Source organism: Pinus tabuliformis, chromosome 5_2 (genome assembly GCF_031772625.1).
Source record: "Pinus tabuliformis cultivar Carrire ecotype Pingquan chromosome 5_2, CPIR1, whole genome shotgun sequence".
Classification (NCBI taxonomy): domain Eukaryota; kingdom Viridiplantae; phylum Streptophyta; class Pinopsida; order Pinales; family Pinaceae; genus Pinus; species Pinus tabuliformis.
This window is the reverse complement of record NC_142306.1, coordinates 434,543,346-434,567,613: the sequence shown is the minus strand read 5'-3', so window position 1 is coordinate 434,567,613 and position 24,268 is coordinate 434,543,346. Positions and strand designations below refer to the sequence as shown.

The 24,268-nt window shown below is 39.5% G+C and overlaps 1 protein-coding gene across 7 annotated transcripts in view; it reads left to right on the top strand.

The window, feature by feature from the left end:
* The window catches only part of LOC149159517 (uncharacterized), a 350,379-nt gene that overhangs the window by 62,719 nt on the left and 263,392 nt on the right, over positions 1-24,268 (top strand). For 5 of the 7 annotated variants that reach the window (XM_089436495.1, XM_089436497.1, XM_089436496.1 and 2 more), the window contains exons 4-6: positions 5,952-6,063; positions 6,274-6,345; positions 8,795-8,857. In XM_089436495.1, coding sequence (XP_089292621.1) covers positions 5,952-6,063; positions 6,274-6,345; positions 8,795-8,857 — 247 coding nt within the window. The remainder of the gene's footprint in view (positions 1-5,951; positions 6,064-6,273; positions 6,346-8,794; positions 8,858-24,268) is intronic. The other 2 variants (XM_089436501.1, XM_089436499.1) reach the window with 2 other exon arrangements.

Genomic DNA, 24,268 nt, shown 5'->3' with positions numbered 1-24,268 from the left:
AAATGGAATGCCTTATATAGTACTCTGCAGGTGGCACATAGTTAAAAACTTGTAGCTATACAACTAATTGCAGCCTTGCGGGTTTCACAAACAGTCTGCCCGTAGCACATAGTTAAAATCTTGTAACACGATAACTAATTGCAGTCGTGTACGATAAGTAATAAAAGGTGAAATAAATTAGGGTTTCTGTGCAAATTAAGACCTACCAGTCAACAGGCTTCTCCTTCTCTAACCATGCTCTTTTTTTATATTTGGTCGTGTTTTCAAACATGTAGAGTCTTGTCGTATTGCTTTGAGAATCAGAATGATTTTAAGCATAGTCGGTCTGAATCCGAATGATTTCAACACAGTTGCATCTATGTTTCTATTTTGATGTAAAAATAAAAATATTTCATTGTAGTTACGTAATTGTCTATTCTCCATAAATCTGTTGGCCGTTATCCAAGTAAACGCTTGCGTGCAATTTTTCATATTTTAGTTGATGATGAGTCTGCAGATTCATCCTTACCCTACCACGCTGTTTTGATTCTTTATATAGCTGTTGCTAGCTAGGCTTTTAACATAAAATCCTAAATAACTCTGTGCTTCCGCATAACAATTCTGATGTCCTCGTGTCTAAGGTTAATATGACATAAGAGGTTAGGAAAGAAACTCTCATTAAATAATGAAAACTGTCAGATCAGATGAAGACGAAGTTGGTAGAGTGACGACATCCATAGATATTCGTTTTAGTTTGAACACGTTTTTGACATTTTTCATTTAAATCTATTAATACATTTTTTCATAAATAAATGTTTAAATTTATCATTTAAGTTTTTTTCATAAATAAATGTTTAAATTTATCATTTAAGTTATAAGTGTGGTGTATATATTTTAAAACTATGAAGGATTAAAAATTTAATAGTTTGAAATATTTTTTTCAATACATAATCTAATAGATAATAGGAATAGATTTTCAAGTTTTCACTGTTGAAAGAGTAATAAATTGCGTTTCATTTTTTGAAAATTTAGCCTCTGTTCTCTTGCTAAGCCAAAAATTTATTCGAATTTGACTTTAAATTGATTTTATATATATATATATATACATTTTTTTTTCGAATTTCTATATGTCGAACTTTATCAACAAAATTTTAGTTGCCGAACTTTATTCGAATTTCATGGTCGCCGAACTCGAACTCGAACACGAACCTAGTGACTTAGCTAGCAACAGTCAGGATTTTAGCACCAAGGAGTATCCACTGGATACTTATCTAGTTTTGGGTGTTTTCAGTTGCTTCTCTCAGCAATTGAGTTGCAGTACAATTGTAGTGTTAGCAGTGGCAGTGCTAGCAGCATAGCAGATGCAAAGTTTGAGAGGGAGCTGCATTACAAATGTAGCTTTGGCAGTGTCAAAGGCAGCACTACAGTGGTAGCAACAACGTAGTAGTTGATGGACATCATGTCAGGCATCAACAATGTAGGGGCGATGCTTCAGAGTTAGAGTAGTATGCAGAGAGGTAGTGTATTGCTAGAGCACATTCCTCGCTAAGAGGGAGTGTTGATTTGGGGTAGCATCGGATGTGATCTAAGCCTCAAATTTTGCAGGGAGGCTTGGGCACAGGTATTCCAAAGAACCCAGAAAGCGTTTTGGGAAATTCCACCCAGAAGTGATTTTATTAAAATAATTAATATTTTTAATGGGGTTCCTAAGTCTAAACTTAGGAAAATTAAAATATTAATGGGTATTAATCTAATCAGGGGTGAAACTTCTAGAAAAAGCCATGGATCAAGTCAAAACGATCTGAGCCTTTGATTATGTTTTAATCTAGGCCGTTGGTTGTCCAACAGGAAGATATAAGAAGGGGCTTGAGGGTCATTTGGAAAACACACAGAGAGATAGAGAGAAATGGATTTTCTGAAGTGAGAAGTTCTCAGGAGGAAAAATCGATTGAAGGAATCTTGTGCAGTTGAAGGGAAGGGATAACAACGTTCGAAGAGAGAGATTCTCAGCTAGAGATACATCAGCAGAGAGAGGCAGTAAGTGATCTAGAGGCCTTGACGCAGGGCCAAAAGGGCCACACAGAGGCAAAGAGAGAAAGTCGAAAATCAGAGCAAAGGGTCAGTTTCAGCAGCTGAAAGCTGGGGTGTGAGACCGAGAGGCTGAGAGCAGTGACTCTGGGACAACGTAGAGGCAGCACAGTGCTTGCCAGGGGCATTTCATCTAGTAGTCGGAACAACCGAGACTTTTCTCAGTGATTGTGTGAGGTAGGCTCACAAAGCTTTTGCCAGTATTTCTCTCTGTAATTGAATAACCCTGTGAGCTATTCAGTGATGGATTCAGATTTTTCTACTGCATAATAATAAAACCCTCAGAGCTGCTGAACCAGTTTTCCCGCATTGGGTTTTTATGGGGACTATTTGTCCAAAAATAACTGTGTCCTATGTGTTCTATTTTTCTTTCTTGCTCAGTATTTTGTTTCTGCATATATATAAATTAAGTGAAACCTGCAGATGTATTTACTTTGAAATTTACCGTAGAAGACAGTAAATAACTTGTATGATTTAATCAAGTAGGAGAAGTAACATTAGTTTGCTGCAGTAGGGATTCAAGCTTACGAATTTTCACACAGTGCAAAGTCAGCTGCAACGCAAAGACTTCAGAGGGTCAGCGTAGAGACTAGTAGTATTTAGAACTCCAGCAACAGATGCATCACGCTGAACACCTTTGGTTCAGTGTTCTGGATGCTTTTCTGTTGCAACAACAACAAAGTTGCAGTGCAAACACAGTTGACAACAACATTTAGAGTCAACAACAGCGCAAATGCAACATTTGCACAGTAGTTGCTGGGCAGTGATGTCAGACATCGACAATGCAGAGGGAGATGTTACAGAGTCAAGGTGATGCTTCAGCAGGGTGCATTACTAGAGCACATTCCTCGCTAAGAGGGAGTGTTGATTTTTGGTAGCATTGGATGTAGTCTAAGCCTCAAAATTTGCAGGGAGGCTAGGACACATGTATTCCAGAATACCCAGTAATTGTTTTGGGAAATTCCACCTGGAGACAGTTTTATTAAAATAATTAATTATTTTTAATGGATGCCTAAGTATAAACTTAGGAAATTAAAATAATTAAATAAAACTGGGTGTGAATCTTCTAGAATAAGACGCAGATCGAGTCAAAATGATTTGAGCCATTGATTAGAATTTAATCTAGGTTGTTGATTACTCAACAAGAAGATTATAAGAAGGACTTCAATGGGCATTTGGAAGACACATCGAGTGAGATCAAGAGAACAATTTCTCAAGAGGGCCGCGCTGTAGTTGACGGAGAAGTCATCGAGGGGATTTCTTGCAGTGAGGGGTAGGGATAGTTTTTCGGTTGGAGAGTTTCCTGATCCGGGGATACATTGTAGAGAAGGTAGAGAGAGATCCAGAAGAGGCAACACAAAGCTTTAGAGGGAGTCTGAGATTCAACTGGGAAGTTGAGTTCCAGAGCCAGAAGCCGAGGTGTGAGACCGGAGGGCCAGAGGAACGAAGTTCCAGACAATAGAAGATCCGTGGAAGAGGTGACACAAACCCCAGAGAGGTTGACGCAGATTTACGTAGGCTGACGCAAAGCCAGCGTGGGGCTAGCCATCCAGGGCCTGGATCAGTGTCAGTTCGCCAGTGATAGTGTGAGGTATTTCTCACTAATTTCTTTGCCAGTCAGATTCTCTGTATCGAATAACCGGTAAGGCATCCAAAGATTGTATTTAGAAACTACTGCATAATAATACAAACCCTCAGCTGCTGCACCGGTTTTTCCGCATTGGGTTTTCCTAGGGACATTTGTCCAATGACAACGGTGTCAATTGTGTGTGTGGTTATTTCTTCTTGCTCAATTCTTGTTTCCGCATATAATTTAATTAGTGAAGGCTGCAGTTGTATTTACTTTGATATTTACAGTATAACACAGTAAATAACTTGCATGAATTAACAAGTAGGAGAAGTAATATCAGTTTGCTGCAGTAGGGATTTGGGTCTCCAAATTTTCATACGAGAGGCATGAATTTCGAGGAGCATGCTGCACAAATTTCGAGGAAACAGCAGCTCAAATTTTGAGGATTTCTGGGCACAAAATTCGAGGAAGATTTGGCTGCTGTCAGGCCTGAAATTCGAGGCACGAATTTCAGGACAGCAGGCTGAGGACAACGCGAAATTTGAGGAGGGTTTTGGCTGCTGTCTGGCACAGTTTTTGAGGCAGAAAAGTCACCTTCAGGCACAGAAATCAAGGCTGGGTTTAGCACATATTTCAAGGCTGAGTTTGGGCACAAATTCCAAGGAGCTGAGCTGTAGAAGAATGCAGAAATTCTGGGCACCAAATTTGCTGAAAATTTGAATTGTTCAGTGGGCACAAATTTCCAGAATTTGCAATAAATACTACAGGAGAAAAAGGGAGATAAGTACAGTGATTTTTTGTACTTGTTTTGTAATTTTCTCAAGCAATAAAATCCTCCGTTGAAGACAGGTTTTCCCCAAGAGGCTATGGGGTTTTTCCGGGGTCACCTTGACCAAAAACCAGTCTCACATGCTTGAATGCTTGTCTAAATTTTGTAGTATTTAGTAGAAGTACTCTTTGAATGTTTACAATTAATGCAGTCTGAAATTTATATCAACATGACAAAACACATGCAAACTTGTAAACTGGGGTAAGGGTGCAGATCATTAATTTTCTATGTTGTAGTCAGTCAAAACCAGTCCAAGATTCAGTCAAACAGCAGCCTCCTTGGTCAAACAGAGCAGAATAGATTTTGATGCTGGCCAATGGCAGTTTCAGATATTGGTCAAACTTCTGTCTTCTTCTTCTGTTGACTTTGCACGTGTGGATCAGAAATAGAGAGATGTTGTGTGTTATGCATTGTTCCAAATGAGGAGATCGAGTTGATATTTATAGTGGTCAAACTCGATGGGTTTTGACTAAGGGTCACACCTATTCACAAGATGGGTCCGACTTGTCCTTTGGGGCCTAGATGAAGGCCAGAAATAATAATTTTATTTTTTCATATTTAATATTTTCTTAGGACGACTTAGAAGGCCATTTTGGCATGGGGAATACCTCCCAATGCTACAAAAAATCAACACATCTCTCATGCATAACCCAACATCTGCATGTCACTCTTGCATAGGGTCATCTGCTAAAATAGATCTGAATCAACCTGCATAAATAGCACTAAATGTGCTGAGGAAACCTGGCCATCTGATAGAAGAGTGATATGTCATCTGGATGTACCTGTTTGTGAACCACCTGCCCAAAACCCATCCAATCCTCAACCCTTTAGCAACAAAATTCTTGTGACCATGTGCCAAGTCTGCATACCACTTACATTCTGTCCATGCCGAATGATGGGCTGACCAACCAGTCCATCCCATAATGTACCCACGAACCATCTGATCTGACTGAATGCTCAATATGGAATTTGGGAGAACTCCATTTCAAGTGCTAACTCCACCATTATCCGTTTCTATTGTAGATCAATTTTCAATAATATATTTTGGAAATTGGGATCAGAAATGAAAAATCAATATAATATTACCTCAGGCTCCAAACTTTTGCAATATTTCCCACTACCACCATCATCTATTCCTAATGAGGTCAATTCTCAATAATATATTCTGGAAATTGGGATCATATATGAAAATTCAACATATTATTTCCTCATTCTCCAAATCTTTGCAATATTTCAGCTTCAAAATGAAAATTTCACATCGCTATTGAGGATGTAAATGCTTAATAAAACTCTCATTCCATTACATGTGTGAACAATATGTTATTAGTTGGTACATTTTCTAGTGCAGTTACTCCATGGTTCAATTCAAGGCTTCTCAATTTTTAAGCATATTTTAAATAAAGTAATCAGAAAGTACTTCAATGATTTCCCCCATGCTTTCTTTACTTCTCATTTATCTTGATTGATTCCTTTTGTATTATGCAGTCTAGCTCAGGGTTTTAAGTCACTCTCTGAGTTCATGGAACACCTTGCTGTCTCCACAGATATTGTCTTTCCATTGATTCATGGCAAGTTCGGTGAAGATGGCAGCATCCAGGTAACTTTAAATTGTTAAAGTAAACTACGTGCTCTGCATATAAAACTAGCAGCAATTTCACTGGTTTGGTTTTCATTTGTTTTGTCATGAAACTATTTTTAGAGTTGAATGGGCTTTGGTTTTGTTGCTTGTAGAGGAAATATATGAATTTCTGAGGTGGTTAAGTTATCATTTTAAAAGAACGCTGATTTGTTGCTTCACATTTATCAGGAACTCATGGAAAAAGCAGGCATTCCATTTGTTGGCACAGGATCAAGAGAAGCACGTCTTGCTTTTGACAAGGTGATTGAACTCCATTCAAGTGATTATTTGATGTTAAAACTTAAAACTTGTGTTAAGAAAACACTACGACTGTATTTGGTTTTAGGTATAGGAGTCACACCCTTGACACATAGATAAGTCTGCCTTACCTGATTAAAAATAAAATACATGGCTTAATATCTGTTCAGAGTGACAGAAATAGAAGTGCATGCTAGCTGCTTGCAAATAAAACATATGGCTGAAAATCAGTGCATCTCATGCTTAGTGTGGGCTTGCCCATGCTTGATGCCAGAGTGTGCATTATAGATGGACGAACACATGTTTCTTCTGTATGCTCTTTGATGCTGTCCATTATTTGGAAGCTTTCAGTCTTACTTTTTGACCAGAAGAGTTCACTTTTGTGAGAGGTGAGGCATCTAGACGATTGCCCTCTAGAAGAATGTTTAATATGGAATTTCATTGGAAAATAGTTTTTCCTTTTTCAAAATGTGTTTTATATTACAGGCATTAACATGTGAGGACATCAAAGTAGCATGTTCGGCTTAGGTCTGATGTAAACCTGCCCACCCTACATATGCGAAAAAAGTTGCATGTTTGCCATAGCATCAGACTCTAGACTGTCCATATCTGAATGGAAAAGAGACGATGTAGATGTCACCTGATCAGCTAAATCCGCTATAAGCACAAACATTTATCCTATTAAACAATAGGGCAAGCAAACACAATACAATGACATGATACAAGAAGATTGGAATGAAAGGCTTTAACCATCTCTACATTTTCAATATATAGTACATAGATGTAACCACCTTGTGAACTTAAGAGAACCAATAGATTGAGAACTTTTCAATAGATAAGGATAACACCTCATGAAGGATAAGAATGGCAACTTACAAAGAGGCGATGTAGGACTCTGTGATTGTCTAGGGACTCACATGCTAACATTCCTCTCATCAGTCATATGTCAGAATAATTATATTAGTAAGGCAACAAGAATTAGTGCATAAACTTGTATCATTTTGGTCTTTAATTTAAAACAAAGATCCCAAGATAGGCAATGATTTTGATGATCTATAGCTATTTGTTGTAGCATGATTTTTTTGGATGCTACCAGAGCCTATTTGTTGATGTATTTTCGGTTCAGAGATGGTTTGTGCTCAATGCTATTTTGGTTATGTGCACCCTTACATGCTATATAAATGAGAACTTGTAACTTGTGGATGTGGTTGATGAAGATTATAACTTCTAGATGATTGGTGTTATATGGTTTAATCCATGTTTTTTTTTTGATATCTAATTCATCATTCTACATGCTTTTGTTGACATATATGCATCAAAATATATAAAAATTCGCTCCCGATCCGGGAGCTTTTTGAATATGTCACTCCCACTTCAGCTCCTGCTCCGGGAGTGTTTAGTTTGTGTAGGGAAGCCTCCCATGGCAATTTAAGAGTTGGTTTAAAGAGTGGGGACTTGTGCTGAGGTGACAATGGACACTTGTCCTGTGTGGTGCCATTATACCGTCTTGCTAAACCTTTGCAAGACCACTAATCTGTGTTGCAACATGCCCTCCAACTAAATTGATCATGTATGCAAGACTGACAAAAGTAAACTCTAAATAGAAAAACTGTCTAATACTGGTACTCCTAAATCTGGAATGATATCTAAACTGGAATTAATTTAATGTGGGCCATGCATGTGCCCTCTACCAAAGTGCAGTCTATATCACTGTCACCTGTGCCCTTGTTCAACCTGTTCATCACTTCTTTAAGGAAAGGTTGAAGGTGCCACCTCTACTGTCTTCTCTGCTGCATCTAGCTGAGCAACAGCCTACAGGTACAATTCTAATAGTTACCATGTCTAAGGAAAATCTAGAGGACATTAACCAGAAGACACTTGCTGTTGACATTTGTGCTATTGTTTCAGATGAAGGGTAGGGATAGCCCCCTCTCTGACTGTGGCAGTTGCATAATTGTCCAGGTTATGTTTCTTTACTGGCTCTCCTTCATTTTATAGTGTCTATCTTCTTGCAATAACCTACTTGTATACCTATGCTTATGAAGTTTGTAATTTTGTGTCCTGCCTTATGTACTCGTTTTTCATTTCATTTCATCTTAATTTAGAGATTTTTTTTTTTGTACCCATTTGTTTTGGTTTGGCCATAATTGCTGGTTGTAAACCTATTTTGGCTTTTTGTAGACATTAGTAAAAATTTCTATTTCAATTTCAATTTTTTCTACAGAGACAGTGATTCATGCAATAAAAGGAGAAGTTGTAGAACAAACAAGAGTGTTATATTATTACAATTTGATACTCTTTTGCTGTTAGTTGCTTGTTCTTTTTATTTATATCTGTATTATGTGCGTATAAATTCCTTTGTCATTTTTTTCATTAGTTTTTTTTTTTTTTATGTTCCTTATAAATGAATTTGCTAAAATATGTATGTATATATATATTTGTCATGTGACAGTACAAAGCATCAATGTTGCTCAAGTATCACAAATATGTAACTCTTCCAAGTTTTCTTGTACAGGTATAAATATAAAGTTTAAACCTTCATACCCTATAATTAATGAATTGTAATTTTCTGATTGTGACGTGCTTTATTACTTTTGTTTAGTAACTAGTTCTTGGTAAAGCTCTATTTTTGAATTTTAGGGTGTACTTGTTAATTTTGGATATTATTACTTTGACTTGTGGTGCCAATCTGGAATTAGGCTTTGTGGTGCAAATCCCCAGGTGGATGGGTTGGCATCCTCCTCCTTATACTTACGTTGATGATGGTTTCAGTGTCATGCCTTGTGGTTGTTATCTACATGATGCCCATAATTGCAAGCTATCTTACTAAAGTGGGGTGTCCCTATGATGGGATTTAATTTCACTTTAATGCTCTCCTCTTCCTCCTTTTAGTTTCCTTCATAAGCAGTGGTTTTTATAAATGTCACAAGATAATCTTCTCTAATGTATTGCATCTTGCAGGTTGCACAGAATTTTTTTTTTTCAGGACAGGTTGCACAGAAAAATCACTCAATATATGCAAATCAATGTGTTAATATCTATGTTGCACGAGTTTTCAGAATAGGGGAATGTTGGGAACTTGGGTATGGGTGTCCGGAATGGCTTAAAGTTTCCCCAAAATTTACAGGAAACGACTGATTGGGAGCGACAATATTATATAATAAAAAATTAAAAAATATAAAAATAAAAAATATTTTTTTAATTTTATAATTTAAAATTCTTATATTTTTTAAACTTTTAAATTAACTTTTAATATAATAATATTAAAAATATTAATAATATTCATTCAATAAACAAATTAGTTTAGAACAATATTTGAGATTTGAAACATGTTTATAATGCCTTTAATTGATGCTATTCAACGCCAAATCGAAGACTATATACCTACATGGTCGGGGAAAATAATGGTTTAAGCCCTTAACCTTTTGGATTTTCGATTCTAGGAACTAAAATATTGTCTTGTTATGAGTCAATCATCCGCATAATATGATACGAGTTTCCCAAACTGAATGCACCGACAATTATGAATGTGAATGTGTTGAGAAATCTAGGGGCAACTAGATTAGGTAATTTCTTTCTTTGATAACTGTTTGTGATATCTTTTTACTTATTTTGATTAGCTTCTTCTTCAAATTGATTATTATTGTGTTCTTATCATCAAACAATTACCAAACAGTAAAGAACAATGAGACAAGAGGACACAAGATATAGGCTATTAGCCAGGGCCAAAACCTCTCCTTTTGAGAGGAAAGCCCGCAAGAATTTTTCTCTTCTTATAGAACTTCAATTGACGAATTCCAAGACCTATGACCCTTGACCAAGACTCCTACAAGACTAAGTCAACATTCCTTCTTGATTTGCACAACTTCTAGCAACAAACTTCAACCTTCCAACACTTTCTGCAACTTTGACACCCAACAACAATTTTTGCAACTTCGACCTAGTAGATTCACAACTTTGACCTTGATGCGGCTTCACAACTTTGACCTAGAAGCAACTTCACAACTTCGACCTTGCAGCTTCATAACTTCGAACTTAGAGGCAACTTCACAGCTTCAACCTTGCAACAACTTCAGAATTTCGTCTAGCCTAGTAACAATAGTGTTATAATTTTTGACACGAATTCTACTGTAGTAACTGATTTATTTCTCCTACTTATTTCTCACAATAAGTTGTTTACAAAACCCTTCAGCAAACATTAAAATAAATTCTACTGCAGTTATCAAATAATAGCAGAGAAAAATAACAGTGATATACAAGCACAATAATCAATCACATCAACACAATTATTTTTGCACAATTGTCCTCGGAAAAGCCCAATGCGGGAAACCGGTGCAGCAGATGAGCGTTTATTTTTTATTCTTCAGCGACAATCTCTTTACAAGGAATAATTCTGTAGTACATAGAGAAACCTTCAAGAAAACACCTGAGATAATTTTCCTCCTAAGCTAGGAGAAATTCTAACACCACAGAGACCCTTATCCTTCACTGCGTCACCCCTGCATCATCTGCGTGAGGACGCATCATCCCTGCGTCAACTGTGTGAGGACTGCGTGAGATCTCGTCCTTGCCTGCACTCTCTCAAAGCTTTCCCTCTGCGCTGTCTCTCTGAGGAACTGCAACACCTCCTCCTTAGTCTCCGACTGATGTTGAAACCCTCATTTTCCTCCACCCTGCAACTCTCCCTCTGAAATCGAACTCCTTCTCCTTGAGAATCGATTTCCCTCGGGTTACTGAGTATTTGCCCGGTGTGTCTCCAAATGACTCTCAAGTCTTCTCTTATACTTTTCCTGTTGATGAATCAACGACCAAGATTAAGTCTCTAATCAACGGCTAAGATTAAAACAAACTTGATCCTCGTCTCTTAGAAGCTTCTCACTCATATCTTTATTAATACCCATTAATATTTTTATTTTCCTAAGTTTAGACTTAGGAACCCATTAAAAATATTAATTATTTTAATAACTCCTCATCTGGGTGGAATTTCTCCAAACGATTTCTGGGTCTTGGAGATCTCATGTGTTCTAGCCCCTCCACAAAATTTCGGAGCTAGAGCACATCCGATGCTACCCAAAATCAACACTACTTCTTAGCGAGGAATGTGCTCTAGCAATACTTCTCAATAGAAGCATCACATTGATCTACGACATCGGTCCTCTGCGCTGTTGATGCTCGGCCTACTGCCCCTCACCTATTGCGTTGCTGCAACCTGTACTGCTGCCCATGACACTGCCACTGTCACTGCTACATCTGTATTGCAGCTCCCGCTGAATGTGTTGCATCATGCTGTCAATAGCACTGCCACTGCTAATTGCTGCACTGTGACTCCTACTATCCGCTTCTGCTACTGAAATAGATTCTTCACCATCCCCATCTTCTTCCTGAAATAAACAAACTTTGTTCTTCCTAGAGCCTTGGTGAGGATGTCTGCCACCTGTTCCCCTGTTGGAGAGTACCTCAACTGTACTGCCCCTCATTGGACACAGTCTCTAACAAAGTGACACCTGCTATCATGTGCTTCGACCGATCATGAAAGACTAGATTCTTAGAGAGCTTGATGCAACTCTGATTATCACACAAAATACTGGTCGCTTCCATCTTTCTCCTGAATAGATTTTCAAGCAATTTCCTAAACCATATGGCTTCGCACGAAGCTGTGCTAACTGCCATATATTCATCTTTAGCTGAGCTCAGAGCCACAGATTTCTGTTTCCTACTACACCAGGAGGTCATTCCTGATCCAATGTTGAAACAGTACCCAGTGGTACTTTTCTAATCTACTGAACTTCCAACCCAATCTGCGTCAGTGAACCCACTCAGCCTGATGTCATTACCTTGGGTGTACATTAGTTCATGCTCGACTATTCCTCATATACATCTGAGAACATGCTTGGCTACTGCCCAGTGCACCCTCTTTGGTTCCACCATGAACTAACTGAGGGTGCTGACAGCGTAACAAATGTCTGGCCTAGTATTGACCAATACAACAGGGACCTTATGAGCTACCTGTACAATGTGGGATCGACTTCTTTATCTTCGGATGCATCAATCTTCTTCCAGTTGGTGATCATTGGAGTAGCCATAGGTCTATAGTCCTGCATTCTGAACCTTTTCAAAATCTCCGTAGCGTATCTCCTTTGTCCAAGGAAAATTTCACCCTTTTGCTACCAAACTTCCAACCCTAGAAAATAATGCATCCGTCCCAAATCCTTCATGTCAAATTCTGTGGCTAGGTTCTCTTTGCAATCTTTGATGAGCCTGGATGAGCCTGTCAGAAAAAGATCATCCACATATAACACCAAGATTAGAGGCTCATTCTCTACAACAAGATAGTAGAGATTAGGATTTGCGTCACTCTTGACAAATCCCATCTTCTGCAAGTAGCCATCAATTTGACCGTACCATGCTCTAGGTGCCTGTTTAAGCCCAGACAAGGCTTTCTTCAACCTACATACATGAGATTTCTTCTCATGTGTCTCAAAACCTTTGGTTGTTCAATGTATACTTCTTCTATCACCCCGTTCAAGAATGTCGTCTTGACATCCATCTGATGAATCTCTTACCCCATCTGTGCTGCAAGGGATATCACAAATCTAATAGAAGTATATCTGGCTACTTGGGTGAAGGTTTCGTAGTCTATCCCTTCCTTCTAAGCATACCTAGCCACAAACCTGGCTTTGTATTTTTCCACACTGCCATCTTTATCGTATTTGACTTTGTAGAGCCATCTCGAACCTACAACTGACCTGACATGAGGCTTAGGTACCACTTCCCATACATCATTGACCATTATGGAACTGTATTCCTCCACCATAGCATCTACCCATACTTGATGTTGGACGGCCTCTTGAAAACTAGAGGGTTCCCCAACCTAAGCCACTAAGGCTTGGTATCTGTCTGGCTGTCGATGCTCCTTTTTCTCCTTCTTGGGCGCACCGACGAAATTCTCTACATCTCGTAGTATTTGTCGAAGTTCTCGGCTCGTTCTACCACTGGTAGTGGGTATATCTATCTGCTCCTCCTCTTCCTAAGACTCCACCTATTGTGATACCTTTGGAGTTTTTCCTTTAGGAGAAATATTGGTGCTAGTTTCTACTAGACGAAGTGGCTGGACCAACGGATCATCCTTTGATTGCTCTTCGGAAGGCATTTCTTGGGATTTCCTGAAAGCTTTGTCCTCCATGAACTTTACATCTCGTCGAATAACGATCTTCCTATTCCCCAGAAGATAGACTCTATATGCCTTAGCATTCTCGCTATATCCCACAAGATATCCTTTCTCCGCAGTCTGATCCAATTTCTTCCTCTTTTCTTCGGGTACATGGAAGTATGCCAAACTCCCAAATATCTTGAAATGACTCACCTCAGGCTTCTTATCGGTGAAGACACTCTTCAGAGTAATCTTACCTAATGCCCTGTGAGGAGTCTTGTTCTGGACATACATTGCCGTGTTGCATGCTTTTGCCCATAGAAACTTGGGCATATCTTGATCATACAACATCGCCCTGGCTGCTTCAACAATAGTCTTGTTCTTCCTTTCTGCTACTCCATTCTTCTTTGGATTATAGGGGGTTGTCCACTCCCTTATGATGCCTCAACTTGCGCAAAAATCAGTGAAGTCCTTGTCGATGTATTCTCCACCATTGTTTGAGCGCAATATCTTTATCTTCTTTCCTGTCAGATTCTCAACTAGAGCCTTGAACTCTTTGAATCGACTAAAAACCTCATCCTTGGTTTTTAGAAAGTAGATCCAAGTCTTTCTGAAATGGTCATCAATGAAGGTGACGAAGTACTCGACAACACTAAGAGCCCTTGTGGACATGGGTCCACAAATATCTGAGTATATCAATCCCATAACGCTCTTAGCCCTATTGTTGCTTCTGGAAAATGCAACTTTGGCGTACTTGCCTAGTGCGCATCCTCTGCATACATCATCTCGTTCGATACTCAACTCTGGAACTCCTAATACTATTCTCCTGAGAATTCTTAGAGCCCCATGGTGTAAGTGTCCCATCCTCCTGTGCCATAGTTCATTCAAATCTTTTTCCCCACTGCTGCCTATCAGTGCCATTGGAGATTCTAGCTGTAATCTATATAGCTTGTTACTTCTGACTCCAATTTGGGCCTTCTTTTTCCAACTTGAGTGTTTGACATATACTTTCTATTTAATGAAGAAAAATCATAGCCCTTGTTTTGAAGCTGAGATACAAAGAGTAAGTTCGTCCCCAATCCTGACACATGCAGCACATTGGTTGCTCGAAGCCGATCTCCTGCTTCTGTTTGAAATACTACAATACCTCTTCCTACGGGGGTACATTTTGACTTATTTCCCATGGTGATCTGGAAGTTCATCCTTTCTTCGTGATAATTCGAAAAACATTCTTGTATTTCTGTCATGTGCCAGGAAGCTCCACTCTCTATATACCAAACCTCAAAGGAGGCAGAACTCGCTAAGCAAGCAACTTCTTCTTCCAGCCTGGAAGCTAACATAGAATAATCATGATCCATGTTCCTCATGCTCTCTTCTCCCTTTGGAGATCTGTGTGGGTCCTTCTGAGTTGATGCCTCGACATCATGCTCCTGACTCATAGCAGATTCTTTACCCCTGTTGTCTAATCTCTGCTTTGATACCATGTTAGAATTTCTGACACGAAATTCTACTGCAGTAATTGATTTATTTCTCCTACTTATTTCTCACAATAATTTGTTTACAAAACCCTTCAGCAAACATTAAAATAAATTCTACTGCATTTATCACATAATAACATAGAGAAAAATAACAGTGATATACAAGCACAAGAATCAATCACATCAACACAATTATTTTTGGACAATTGTCCTCGGAAAAACCCAATGCGGGAAAACCGGTGCAGCAGATGAGGGTTTATTTATTATTCTTCAGCAACAATCTCTTTACAAGGAATAATTCTGCAGTACATAGAAAAACCTTCAAGAAAACACTTGAGATAATTTTCCTCCTTAGCTAGGAGAAATTCTGACACCACAGAGACCCTTTATCCTTCACTGCGTCACCCCTGCATCATTTGCGTGAGGACTACATCATTCTTGCGTCATCTACGTGAGAACTGCGTGAGATCTTGTCCCTGCTTGCGCTGTCTCTCAGAGCTCTCCCTCTGTGCTGTCTTTTTGAGGCACTGCGTCACCTCCTCCTAAGTATCTGACTGATGCTAAAACCCTCCTCTTCCTTCACCCTGCAACTTTCCCTTTGAAATCGAACTCTTTCTCCTTGAGAATCAATTTTCCTTGTGTTACTGAGTATTTGCCTGGTGTGTCTCCAAATGACTCTCAAGTCTTATCTTATACTTTTCCTGTTGATGAACCAACGACCAAGATTAAGTCTCTAATTAAAGGCTAAGATTAAAACAGACTTGATCCTCGTCTCTTAGAAGCTTCTCACCCATATCTTTATTAATACCCATTAATATTTTTATTTTCCTAAGTTAGACTTAGGAACCCATTAAAAATATTAATTATTTTAATAACTCCTCATCTGGGTGGAATTTCTCCAATCGATTTATGGGTCTTGGAGATCTCATGTTTTCTAGCCCCTCCACAAAATTTTGGAGCTAGAGAACATTTGATGCTACGTAAAATCAAGAAGTAGAAACCCTAATACAAGAGAGAGAGAGAGAGAGCCCAAAACTTCGATCTTGCTTTTCTTCTTCTTTTTCATCCTTTTTCCAGCTTCTATCTTAGGAGATCGAACTTGCTTGAGTGTATAACCAATTGAGGTCGAGTTCCTTCTTATATATAGGCTTTCGAGGGTTTGGCTGACTTGTCCCTTCATGTAGGCTGACTTGATCTTTGTGCCATGACGAGGTCTTGGAGGGCCTTTTGAGTTTCTTTTGACTCAAATAAATTTTCTTTACAATATGTAACGTGCCCAAAAGGGTCTTTCATACATGACAATGACTCAATTGACTTGTAGACTCAATGAAAAGCCCTAGAAACACTCAATGGGTGCTTGACCTAAACATAAATCTCCCTTGAGCATGAAACCCATGCCTCAAGAATAACAATAAATTTATTTTTCTCTTTTCATTAAATATATAAAATCATGACTACATATGTCATTATGAAGACCGAACCTAGTTACATATTTCAACACTCCTTCTTACTAGGGAGGTATTTATAATCCATACAAGGTACTTGGACATTCTCAATCTGAAAAATTCTCATAAGAAGAGTCATATTGGTAACCCATTTGTTTAGCATCATATCATCTAGCATTGTCACATAGCAAGGCCTTGACTAAAAACTCTATCTCTCCATGAGATCAGAGCATAACGCTGGTGAGACCAATGACTTATAGACACCATCATCATTGTCTCTCAATGCAAATACCCCACTTGGGTGTTCACAGAGTATGTCCTTCCAGGACTATTCTTATCTTGGATTCCCAGTCCTCAAAGAATATCGGTCCTCTACAAGTAATCTTATCTTGGATGCCCTATCTCATTCTCAAAGAGTATCGGATGCTAGATGCTTACCCAATCCTCCATTCTTTCTTCCAAAGTGAAGGCAAGAATGATGTGCCTATCTCTCCGCCTTAAGTAGGGATGATATACACATTCATATGAAGGAATGTACCCAAGCTCCCTATTATCTAGGGACTTGTCCAAGCTCCCTCTTAACTAGGGACTTGCTTCCAACAACTTTCTGCTCTAGGTGGATAACATGGGACTATCAGTTGCTTATGGGGCTCCTTCTTTTGATGTCATGAAGTTCATCCTTTTCACAATGGAACCTTCATCAATCGTAGGGCATCGACCATCCTTCACTTTCCTTCACGAGCTACATCAATCATGTCATTCTTCTCTTCATCGGAAAGTGATCTTTTAGTCCACATCTGGCTTTTCTTCATACTGCTACCTCTTCTAAGTCATGATTCCTTTAGGATCTTTCATCCAACGACATGAGTGTTAGTTGTAGGTGACATCTTCAACCCTCTTTTGGTAGCCCTGTATCGACCCATCTAGATGTTGTTCAAAATAAAAAATGAACATCAAATCACAATTACCTTTTATGATGACCTTTCATCATGAGATGTTGCTTGCGTGCAACATCCTGCACATTCATAAACACATCTCCAAGACTTCATATACCAAGGGTCTCCTTTCTTTATAGGCCTTATCATAGTCTTCTTCTCTATGGAGATGTCATCCTCAATTCTTATAGTTGTTGGATGTTGACTTCATGTGACCGTAGTTGCATCTTTCACGATCTCTTTTTTCTTCCTTCACATATTGCTTCCCAGGAACTTTCCATACATAATTCTTTCATCTTTGTCAACTACCTCCTATTCCATATGAGGACATATTATGTTGATTTCATCTTATCAATATGTGAACTATGCCTTCATGCATCTTTCAAAAAGAAGAGATCCTTGATCATGCTCACGAGGTAGAGCATTTACGCATGCTATCTGAAACTATATGATGACATGACTTAATCTATCAAATATATACATACCTCTTTCCTTCTTTTGGTTATCTAGGCTTCCTTCAACAACTTCGTTTTCTTTATTGAGAGTACTTCAACCATCTCGACATGCTGCATTCCTTTGTCTCCATACCATCATCATCCTTCTAAACAATGTATCCCGCACAAGGTGGAATGATTAGTGAGACACTTGCTTCTTCCAAGTAGAGGTGAACCTTCTAGTGAAGATTCCAATGAAGGATCTTAACTATCCTCATTTGGCAAATGCTCTTTTCTCATGATGATGATGTATGATGAATTCCTTGTATCATGCTAGATGACTTTGTTTCAATCATATGTGCTATATATGATTTCAATGAGGTTACCAAGAGCTATTTTCTTTATATGATAAGGGCTACATCTCTATAGACTTCTACTTCAGCTATTCTTTCAAGATTCTCTAATGATGTCACGAGTTCTTACTTTAACGGTATGCTTCTAGTATGATGTCATATTCTACTAAGATGCATCTCGTCATAATACTTCACATCTTGACTGCCATGTGGAGATCTTTTCACCTCCTATTTCTCCTTGCTATGCATTGGAGAAACCCTAATAGTGAAGGTCTATCCCTTTGGATTTTTTGTCATCAGGTTCTTCCACTTCTTTGGTGATATGAGCTTCATTTCTTTCTTTCCTCTTGTTGTCCTCTTGAACTCAGACAATTTCTTTTGTAGTGCCCATATTTTTGACAACCATATCATTGGGCTTTTGACATATTCTTCTTCTTTTTATGAGAACTAGATTTCCCAAACTTTCGTTTTCTCTTAGACATGGCAACAAATGCTTGAACTTGTTCACTTGGTCCCACATTGCTCTTTGCTTTCAACCTGTTTTCTTCAATTTTACACAATGACCAAAGTTCACTGAAGGGGGTGGCTTCCTTCTTTCCAAAGATGCTAGATGTGAAGTTGCCCCATTCCTTTGGAAGTGCATTGAGCACTATGGTGGTCATTTACTTATCAGACATTATTTCTCCCAACTCTTGTAGTTGGTCTCTTATTTTTGATACCTTCCTAAAATATGGGGCTATTCCATCTTCCTTTGAGATCTTCATTTTGTACAGCTCGTTCCTCAAAGATACCACTTCTCTTGCAGTACTTACGAAGAACAATTCTATTAACTTGTCATATTCTTCTTTTGATGTCTCCAGCTTTGATACATAAGGTATGAGGGGATCTTTGATGGATTCAATGAGAATCCTTTGAGCCCTTACTTCCCCTTTCATATACTTTTGCTAGAGCTTGAGCTTCTTCCTTTGGAGGCTTAGTAATTGATCCCTTAACATGCTCAACGACTTCATTTCCTATGAGGATCAAATTTGTCCTCTTCTTCCATGCAAGAAAATTTGATATCCTTGATGACAATATCTTCAACTTGATGCCTTCTTGATTTTGATGATGATGTTGATAATAAAAGACGTCTTCCTACAAAAGTGATCCTTCAAAGAGAGGGAGATCACCTTGATTCCTTGATGATGATGACAATGCCTCTTCTTGCTTCCCTTGAATGTAGAGACTTCGAGATGCTTCAAAGTGTAGTCCTTCTTGGTAGGGTCCTTGAGATCTTTTTTGATGATGATGTGCGAGCTTCCCAACAATGCTTCAAGTGAGAAACCCTTCTTTTGATAATCTAGGGTTTTGAGGTCTTCTTTGCTTGTACTTGGTCCTTGTGAATGTCTTCTTGATGGTACAAATGTCAATTTTTTGATCTTTCTTGATACTCCTTTTTTTAATTTTAGGATAACAATGATATGTTCTATGCTTAGAGCAATTTTACTTCAATTTCTTTATTAGCCCAATATCAATATCTAGTTTAGCAATCACATCAACATGATAGTAAAACGCAGATAGAACATAAACAATAATAGTAGAAGACTAGCCAAGACAAGAGGACACAAGATGTGGCACCAACTAGGGACAAACCCCAATGTGGGGAAACCTTGATCAATTCTTCTTATAATTCTTCAAAAGTTCAGCAAAGAGAGAGTACAATGTATAATATTCACTTGTCCAATTACAGTGAAAATCTAATTAGTCAAACAACAGAAACATAAAGCCCTAACCAGAAAGTCAAATGCTGGTCAACTGGGCAGATTTCTTCCTCAATTTAGCTCGGTCAAACCCAGTCAACTTTGACCTCCAACAAGTAGTCTAATCAGCCCAAAACAGTGCGAAAAAGTCTAGTGAAAACTAACAAAAGTCAATGCTGTAGCTAGCCCTAGTATAGTCAATGTTGGTCAAACAGGAGTTAGATTTCCCCGGTTCTTGTGCCTAGAACCGCGGCCTGCTAGAACATAAATTCTCCACCTAAAACCACACCAAAATAGGTCAACGCAAGTCAAAACAACTTTTGCAATTTTCGGTCAAATCTGGTCAACGTTGGAACATAAAACCCTTCCTTTCCTTCACACATGTGGAGAGCAACCTCTGATTTTTGTACGCAATCAATGAAGGAGAGAAAAGATGTGAGTGAGTGAATGTCCATATGAGGAGGAGGCATCATGTATTTATAGGAAAACGTTGAGGATGAATAGACGTGACCATTGGGCTTCTGAGCCTACATGAGTTTGCTGGCCGACTTTGACAATTTGTCCTTAATCAAAATAAATTCATAATTTAACTTGTACATGTTAGGATGGGATGAAATTTAGATCAATCATACACCTATCGGAGAGAGGAATCCAAGAAAAATATGAGTTGCCTCATATGCGCTGTCGAATGTGAAGTTTGGCCCTAGTTGCCAAATTTAACACTCCCTCTCAACTAGGTGTTGATTTGGGGTAACATCAGATGTGCTCTAGCCATGAAAATTGGTGGAGAGGCTAATGCACATGAGATCTCCAAGACCCATAAATGGTTTGGGCAGATTCTACTCGGTTTAGGAGATATTAAAATAATTAATATTTTTAATGGAGTTCCTAAGTTTAAACTTAGGAAAAATAAAATATTAATGGGTATTAATATAAAACAGGGTTAGAAGGTTTTAAATGACATGGATCAAGCCAAATCTAATCTTATCCATTGATTAGAGATGTAATCTCGGCCATTGAAGGACCAACAAGAAAAGTATAAGAGGAGTCTTGAGGGTCAGTTGGAGAACACACCAGAGTGATAAGTCATTCGATTTTCTAGAGCGGGGTTTGCTAAGAGAAATCGAATCTGTGATCAGTTGTAGCAAGGGGTAGTGAGACGAAGCAGAGAGGCAAAGATAGTGTCAGAAGACCAGCACATAGGTATAGAGGCAGATGCAGAAGCCAGAGGGAGCCACACAGAGGCTAGTAGAGACAACGCAGAGGCCAGGAGGGCCTGCTTCATCCATGCAGAGGCTTTTGGACTGACACAGAGTGCTAGAGACGTTGCGTAGAGCCTCAAGCGCTGACGTAGGGGGTTTTCAAGTTGACGCAGAGGCCAGGAGGGCTGATGCAGTGCTTCAGTTGTGCTAGAGAGGGTTTCGTGGGGCAGATTTTCTGAATATTTGCTTCTGAATAGGAGGTATTATTGTCGGATTATTTTCTTTGGCAGGTGAGCCGGTTTGGCACCCAGTTGTACTCAGATAGACTGCATAATAAAATAACCCTCTGAATTGTTGTGCCGGTTTTCCCAAGTTGGTTTTTCTTTGGACGAGTTGTCCAAAAATAACGGTGTCACTTGTGTGTTTGCTAATTCTTTCAACTGTTGATCTGTAGATGGTTGCGACTGTATTGTGTTTATTTCGATATTTATATGTTTAAATAACTTGTTCGTAATTAACAAGTAGGAGAAATAAACCAGAGAATATAGATAAAATGTCTAACGAGTAATACTTGGAAATTTCAACACTAGGGAGAACTTCACCTGCAAAACTGTCTGACAATCTGTATCATCACTGTCTTTGCTCTGATTTGCTGAACCATGAAGAAAGAAGAAATGATCGAGAATGTATCGTACCATTCTCCACTGACCCAAAGTCAGTCAACAATAATAGAGAGCATGTTATACCACTCTTAACTGACCCAAAGTCTGTTTCCATTGATCCCAGATCAATATCAACATCCTAGCATAGGGAGTATGGTAATACACGATGCATCCATCGGTAGTACTATGGTCCCTATACTCATTTCCCTGCTCGTTGGGCAGATGAGAGGTACTTCCCATGAGTCCTGGACTGCATGGGTAGGATGTGCCGACAAGAGAAGGTGAACCACTCATCCTATGCATATGCCACCATGGTTTATCACAGGGAAGGTGAACCACTCACCTTGTACATCACGCACCAATAAGACAAGGTGAACCACTCACCCTATGGTCGCTCATCGCTCTAAGAAGTACCACAAACCCCCCAGAGCTCCCAAAGCTCAACATCCATCTCATATGGGACCCTCATAAGAGGGTCTCTCCATGACTCCAAGTTGTTCATGAAAGGTTAAGAATTTGACCTTCCCCAGGGGCTTCGTAAGAATATCGGCGACCTGATCATCAGTCCCAATATGTTGGAGCCTTATTGCTCTCCGTTGTACCATATCCTGGATGAAGTGGTACCTGATATCAATATGCTTGGAGTGGTCATGGAACATGGGATTCTCCGAAGGACAAATCCCACTCTGGTTGTTGCAGAGGATCACAGTGGTATCTGTTGATTTGGGGTAGCATCGTATGTGCTTTAGCCATGAAATTTGGTGGAGAGGTTGGGGCACATGAGATCTCCAATACCCAGAAAGGGTTTGGGCAGATTCTAAACAGATCAGGGGATATTAAAATAGTTAATATTTTTAATGGAGGCCCTAAGTCTAAACTTAAGGAAAATAAAATATTAATGTGTATTAATATGAATCTGTGTTAGAGTGGTCCAAAAGACATGGATCAAGCCAGATCTAATCTTAGCCGTTGATTAGTGACTTAATCTCGGCCGTTGATATGTCAACAGGAAAAGTATAAGAGGAGGCTTGAGGGTCACTTGGAGAAGTACACCAGATGATCAGTAATTCCATTCTCTAGAGCGGGGTTTGCTAAGAGAGATAGAATCAGTGATCGAGAGAGCAGCTGAGGGGCATTGAGTACAAAGAAACAGAGAAGGTAGAGATTGTGCTAAGAGAGCAGCGCAACAGCTAAGGAGAGTGACACAGAGCCAGCAAGGGCTCACGCAGGGCCACGCAGAGGTAGTTGAGTGTTGCGCAAAGCACTAGAGAGGCTAGCGTGTCTGATGCAGAGGCCCAGAAAGCTGATGCAGGGCCTCCTGGGGCTGACGTAGGCCAAGAAAGGCTGACGCAGGGCCAACGTGAGACAGAGAGGGGCTAACGTAGTCCAGATTGGGCAGACGTTGGGGTTGCAGCAGCAGTTTTGTGTTGAGGAGCTGCCTGAAGGGTTTTTCGGGGTTTCAGCCAGGGGATTTCTCTCAAACTATGAGGTATAGCTGTTAAGGAAATTCTCTGTTGGGTAGGCCAGTTACGACACCCAGATTGTACTCTGATATTGCTTAATAAGAAAACCCTCAGATAACTGCACCGGTTTCCCGCATTGGGTTTTTTCGGGGACATTGGTCCAAAAATAATGGTGTCATGTGGTGTGTTTGTTCTTGTTTCTTTTAGTTGTTGATCTGTAATATGTTGAGCATGCACTGGTGTTTATTTTCAGTATTTACTTTGTAAATAATTTGTTAAAGGAAAAATAACAAGTAGGTAGGAATAAATCAGAAAAAGTACATGAAGGGTTTCTAAACTAAGTAAAATTAGAAACCTCAACATGGTATCAGAGCGTGATTGCAGCTCACAGGAGGACTAAAAGACATCAACCGAGCGGAGCAATAGCAGCAGAAAACAACTGTCCTGAGATGACAGAAGCTGTTTTTAGCAGCGTAGAAGCCAAGGAAGTGTGACGTAGAGCCAACCAGAACCACACAGAAGAAGCCGGGAACTGCGCAGAGCCTCAGAGAAGCTAGCGTTGCTGATGCAAAGGGCCAGAGGGCTGACGCAGGGCATCCCAGGGCTGACACAGACCCATCTAGGGTGACGCAGATCCAACGTGAGGCAGAGAGGGGCTGACACAGTTCATAGAGAGGCAGTGCTGGGGTCTAGAAGGCTACATGAATATTACATAGTGGAGCTGGTGAGGTACTGTAGTCAGAACAATACTTGACAGAGCAAGGCTAGAGGAGTTGTTACCGAGGGTTTCTAGCCGAGGAACCCAGATCAACAGTGCAGTTGCACAAGACGATCAGAGTAGGGGGCATCTCAAGAAGCGGCAGGAGGATTTCCATGAGGGAAATCAGGACTCCGAGGGAGTCTAGAAGAGAACTTCCAGACGGGAAATAGAGACTTAGAGGAGTCGAACAAAGAACTTCCAGGAGGGAAGTAGAGGAGTGTCATGGCACTACACGGGGTAAGAGACCAGGATAGACTGGACGGAGCATCGAACTTTGCAGTCTGGACGGCTAGAATCTTATCAGT